General features: G+C 44.1%; 3 protein-coding genes across 6 annotated transcripts in view; 2 read left to right on the top strand and 1 right to left on the bottom strand.

Annotated features, from left to right (window-relative positions):
• Positions 1-134: 134 nt before the first annotated feature.
• Positions 135-3,846, bottom strand: NDUFA1 (NADH:ubiquinone oxidoreductase subunit A1). The gene is made up of 3 exons (XM_082445640.1): positions 3,713-3,846; positions 2,565-2,654; positions 135-290 (listed from the first exon to the last, which is right to left on the bottom strand). Exons 1-3 carry the CDS (start codon positions 3,812-3,814, stop codon positions 270-272), a joined length of 213 nt encoding a protein of 70 aa, XP_082301766.1. The 5' UTR covers positions 3,815-3,846; the 3' UTR covers positions 135-269.
• A 194-nt stretch (positions 3,847-4,040) lies between these two features.
• Positions 4,041-5,800, top strand: part of UPF3B (UPF3B regulator of nonsense mediated mRNA decay) — a 43,357-nt gene continuing 41,597 nt past the window's right edge. For 3 of the 4 annotated variants that reach the window (XM_082445560.1, XM_082445558.1, XM_082445556.1), the window contains exons 1-2: positions 4,041-4,167; positions 5,240-5,306. The gene's annotated coding sequence lies outside the window, so the exon portion shown is untranslated. The remainder of the gene's footprint in view (positions 4,168-5,239; positions 5,307-5,800) is intronic. The other variant, XM_082445559.1, reaches the window with a different exon arrangement.
• Positions 4,129-5,219, top strand: RNF113A (ring finger protein 113A; the record flags this gene model as incomplete). The annotated part of the gene is made up of 1 exon (XM_082445588.1): positions 4,129-5,219. The coding sequence occupies one exon, from the start codon at positions 4,129-4,131 to the stop codon at positions 5,161-5,163; it is 1,035 nt and encodes a 344-aa protein (XP_082301714.1). The 3' UTR covers positions 5,164-5,219.

Raw genomic sequence — 5,800 nt, 5'->3', positions numbered from 1 at the left:
ATTGGTGCTTGGTATACATTACGTCTATAATTTTACAAGCCTCAGTTGCCTTTAGTTTTTTTAAAGTGATAAAGCTACATTGGGTAGACTGCTTGATCTTGTGTAGTACCATTTTAAAAAGTAAAGAAAACCTCTGATTTTACTTTTTTGTTTTATTTTTATTACACACTACAAAATACACTGCATGCTACACAATACACTGCATAACCTTCTAGCAGGGGTAGACAAGCATAACTGAGTTATTTTTCATCAATCAGGAAAATGCTTCCTTAATCAATGTTCTCCAAACCCTGAAAAACAGTTTAAAAAGGAAAATGTGAGAATTCTGTTCCTGTCAAAGATGTACATGTACTATAACCTACAATGATTCCTATAACCTATAATGACTCCTAATTTTCATTTTCTGACAGTAGCAAACATACCACTTTATATGAAAAGACAACCCCCCCTTCCACTTGCAATCAAAACTAAAGTAAAGCAACTATTTACCACCTGGATCCTTCTACAAAGCACCCTCAGAGTCAGAGGACAGTAAGGTAAATCCATTTTATAAAATAACAGCCAACATCAGGAAGATATTATTAGCCCCATTCTACTTTTTTACAGGTGAAAAAAATGGAGGCTCAGAGAGGTTAAAAGTCCCTTGTTTAAGTCAGTAAGGAAGCAGTAGAGCCAGAATTCAAGTTCAGGGACCCCCAACTCCAGAACTCTTGCCCTGTAAGCATGACACTATTCAGAAGACCACTCTATCTTACTCAGTTCACAACCAAATACTTCAGAAACAACAAAGGAAAAGAGTAATCAGTGATGACATTTCTTCCAGGTGTTAAAATAACACATTCCACGTATTCTGTTTCAACTGAAGGAAGAATCACCTTGAGAGAAATTAAAATTGCATAGTCCTAGGAGCCACCTTGTAAAAATCCTAATTCATTTGGTCCAGTCAGGGTCCTAGGAATCTGTATTTTATCTCACATGCCAGGTGATCCTGATGGCATACTTTTTCTTTTCTTTTTTTCTTTTTTTGGCTGTGCGGCTTGCGGGATCTGAGTTCCCTGACCAGGGATCGAACCCGTGCCCCGTGTCCCTGCCCCTTGCAGTGGAAGCTCGGAGTCCTAACCACTGGACCGCCAGGGAATTCCTCCCCCACTCTCCCTTTTTTTGGTTATTCTTGAACCATACTTTGAGAAATACCACTCTAGATGAGTAGATATATATCATCATGTTCATCAGATTAGATTCTCAAATAGCACTATACTGAGAGGCAGATCACATAGGTTGAGTCCTTATACTGTAATTTAATCACTCTGACCTTCTGTTTTCTCATCTATAAAATGGAATTAATATTTACCTAGATTTGCTGTGAAGGGTGAATTAGCAAGGAGGAAGTATAAAATAGTAAAAATTTTTACAAGAATAATGAGGATGAACTCCTACAATATATAAGAACATACTATTAAGTTGAACCATATGAAAATGCTACTGCTTGGCCATTTTTGACCCACAAAAACAGCAGTTTCATATGATTCAATCAAATATAAAATTATAGTAATTCTTTAATGTACTGGTGCAGGAACTGGCAAACCAATGGAGTATAAAAGAGTGCATTCGGGCTTCCCTGGTGGCGCAGTGGTTGAGAATCTGCCTGCTAATGCAGGGGACACGGGTTCGTGCCCTGGTCTGGGAGGATCCCACATGCCGCGGAGCAACTAGGCCCGTGAGCCACAACTGCTGAGCCTGCGCGTCTGGAGCCTGTGCTCCGCAACAGGAGAGGCCGCGATAGTGAGAGGCCCACGCACCGCGATGAAGAGTGGCCCCCGCTTGCCACAACTGGAGAAAGCCCTCGCACAGAAACGAAGACCCAACACAGCCAAAAATAAATAAATAAATAAAATTTTAAAAAAAAGAGTGCATTCATGAAACAGGCCCATGTGTATATGGAAATTTAGTTTACTAGAGTGGTATTTCAAATAAAAAATGGACTTTTCCATATGTAGATAACTGTGACAACTGGCTGTTTCTTGGAGAAAACTAAAGTTAAATCCTTGCTTCACATTATACCCCAAAATGACCTGTAGACAGGTCAGAGCACTAAATGTAAAAAAGGAAAAAAGACTGTAATGGTATTTGGAGAAACTGTAGAAATATATTTTTAGAATCTTGGGTACAAAAGTCATTTGTAAACAAGATATAAAACCCAAAATCCAGAATAATAAAATATGATAAACTGAACATCAAGATTAAAAACTATCTGATGAAAGCCACCATAAAGTAAAAAAGACAGCAGACTGGGAAAAATATTTGCCACATATAAAAGAGACAAAAGATTAATGTCTGTAATATATATATAAGAAGCCCTATAGATCAAAAAGAAAAAGATAACAGAACAAGAAAGGATATAGGCAGATGATCCACATAATAAGAAATACAAAGGATCATTAAATATGTAAAAGACAGTGCTATTTTAGTTTGCATTTTCCCAGTCTGCTGTAAGACCTTTGGCAAAACATTAACCAGAATGCACCTCAACCCTGACAGATGGGCTAGTGTCAGAGCCATCTTACCTTTGACGTATAGTAACGATTAACTCCAGAGATGCGCCTATCTCTTTCCATCAAATTCCACTGATATGAATAATAGGCAACTCTTTTTTCCTACAATTAAAAGAAATTGTTATTGTAGTTTATAAAGATGAGTGACCCAATAGAAGGATATTAGTAAGTGATATTCCAGAAAAATGGAATCACTGATATAAAAACCAAATTAACAATATAAGACCAGAATCCTAAATAAAATCGGACCACTAAACTTTAGAATTAAGATGGTAACCATGAGTTCTTACACTTTCTATTTTAACCAGCATCATTTTTTTCTGTCCTCCTTTCTTTTTTTTTTTTTAAAGTCATGACTACTTGTTCCCTTTGGGGACCCTAATGAGAAGAAACAACAGTGGTAGATCACAAGTGAAAGACAATCACAAAACAGAAAGTAAATACATTTATACTCTGTACTTTAGAGATAATGTGAAGGACTAATTAGAGAGGAAAATCACAATCCTAATGTGAAAAACAGGAGCATGACCTAAGTTCCTAAAGGCTTGCAAGAGAAAGTGGGAGGATAAAAAAATGTCAAAGTAAAAAAACCTAATTAAGGGGAATTTCCTGGAGGTCCAATGGTTAGGACTGGGCGCTTTCACTGCCCGAGCGGGTTTCAACCCCTGGTCGGGGAATTGAGATCCCGCAAGCTGCGCGGCGCGGCCAAAAACAAAACAAACTAACTAAGGCTAGGAAAAAAGTGAAAAACAAGAAGACCAAGATATGGATGTGAGAAATTAAAATCAAAATCCAGCAAGAAAGGAGACCAGAGGTCAGAGGGAGTGGGGCAAGACTAATTGACGCCTCTCTCCTCTGCCTAGCAGTTTGGACCTACCTCTTTCAATCTCCTGCCTTTCCAGCCCCCAAAACTCTGCTCCGCCCTCCTGCCCACGCTTCACCTAGCAACCAGCTGTTTCTTGCTAAAGTAGAATACGGTTCCCGTCGGCTTCGTTCCGCAAGCCTCTGCTTTTAGGCAATAAAAAAAAAAAAGGGAGGGCCGATCTCGGTATTCCCCATCTCGGAGAGAGGCTCCGGGTCCTAACAGGTTCCCGACCCCACCGCCCATTTCGTAACGCCAGCCGGTGGAGTCAGCCGCCGGGCCGGAGAAGCCGCCTTACCTTGCCCCCGTTAGTGAACCTGTGGATGCGTGCAGTGGCCATTCCCGGGATGAATAAGCACGCGGCCATGACGGCGATCCCGGGGAGAATCTCGAACCACATCGCGACACCGTTACCAAGGCCAAACACTTCCTTCCAAGCTCCTTAAAGGTGACCCGGCTTCAATCCCTTTCCGGTAACTTCCGCGGCAGCGCACGAGCGGGACGGGGTCACGTACGCGTCCTGAGGAAGCGACGGGGCGCGGCAGGGCCCAAGAGTGGCGCGCGCCCGCGCTCTCGCACACTCTCGCTCCCACAGTCGTCTTTCCGCAGACGATTTTGTACCGACTCGCGGTCGAGCGTAAGACGTGCAGTCACGTGAAGCAGCTCCGCGCCACCCAGCAGGCCACAGCCATTTCGGAGCTCGAAACTCTTAAAATGGCAGAGCAACTTTCTCCAGGAAAGACGACAGACCAGGTGTGCACCTTTCTTTTCAAAAAGCCTGTGCGAAAAGGGGCTGCAGGCCGCAGAAAGCGCCCAGTCTGCGACCAAGAGTCCGGAGACAGCAGCAGCAGCAGTGACGAAGGCAGCACTGTGGTCCGCCCGGAAAAGAAGCGGGCGACCCACAATCCGATGATACAGAAAACCCGTGGCAGTGGTAAACAGAAGGCGGCTTACGGCGACCTGAGTAGCGAGGAGGGAGAGGGGGAGAACGAGCCCGAGAGCCTCGGCGTGGTCTATAAGTCCACTCGCTCGGCGAAACCCGTGGGGCCAGAGGATATGGGGGCGACTGCTGTCTACGAACTAGACACAGAGAAGGAACGTGACGCGCAAGCCATCTTTGAGCGCAGCCAGAAGATCCAGGAGGAGCTGAGGGGCAAGGAAGATGACAAGATCTATCGGGGAATCAATAATTATCAGAAATACATGAAGCCTAAGGATACGTCTATGGGCAATGCTTCCTCCGGGATGGTGAGGAAGGGCCCCATCCGAGCTCCCGAGCATCTGCGTGCCACCGTGCGCTGGGATTACCAGCCCGACATTTGTAAGGACTACAAGGAGACTGGTTTTTGCGGCTTCGGAGACAGCTGCAAATTCCTCCATGACCGTTCAGATTACAAGCATGGGTGGCAGATCGAACGTGAGCTTGATGAGGGTCGCTATGGTGTCTATGAGGACGAAAACTATGAAGTGGGAAGCGATGAGGAGGAAATACCATTCAAGTGTTTCATCTGTCGCCAGACCTTCCAAAACCCAGTTGTCACCAAGTGCAGGCATTATTTCTGCGAGAGCTGTGCGCTGCAGCATTTCCGCACCACCCCGCGCTGCTATGTCTGTGACCAGCAGACCAATGGCGTCTTCAATCCAGCGAAAGAATTGATTGCTAAACTGGAGAAGCATAGAGCTGCAGAAGAGGGTGGTGCTTCCGATTTCCCAGAAGACCCCGATGAGGGTCCAATTCCCATTACTTAATTTTCCCATTATTCTCAAATCTCAAAATAAATGTTTTGTTGTTTTGGAAATCTTAATTCGTGTTCTTCCTTTCTAGGGAAAGTGAGAGGAAAAGGCGGGTGGTGAAGTAGGATCCTGGATGGGTGGCTTGTAAAAGCATCAAGGTAGGTATAACCTGGATTTTTACCTGGTATAAATGCTGCCTGTGTGTAACAGATACTTTTAAAAACCCTTTAGCAAAAATTTGGGGGATGGGAGAAGTTCGAGAAAAGAGCTAGAATTTGCTTGAAGTGACCAAAGCTGTGATGAAAACAAGAACTGAACCTATTTATTATATCACATTTTTGCATCACGTAATAATTTACAAAAGTACTTTCATACATGATCTGTTTTGAGAGCCCATACTACTTCAATATACACCCCAGCCAAGGTGTGTCTGTTGGGGGTTGAGGGGAGCAGTGGGAGTGGGAGAATTGGGTTGGGGGACTGGTAGCCCCACAGCCTGTGCGTATGGGAAATGCTCCTTGCTCTCCTTAAAGCACCTATAGGTAATGCATCCCTTCCAGGGATGACTGAAATGGCCTATGCTCCGCGGTCCAGTATGATAGCCACTACACTAGCTTCGTGTGGCTGTTCAGCACTTGAAATGTGGCTGGTA

Source organism: Balaenoptera physalus, assembly GCF_965194825.1.
Source record: "Balaenoptera physalus genome assembly, chromosome: X".
Lineage (NCBI taxonomy): Eukaryota > Metazoa > Chordata > Mammalia > Artiodactyla > Balaenopteridae > Balaenoptera > Balaenoptera physalus.
The sequence above is the reverse complement of the archived record's forward strand: the minus strand, read 5'-3'. Positions and strand labels throughout refer to the sequence as shown.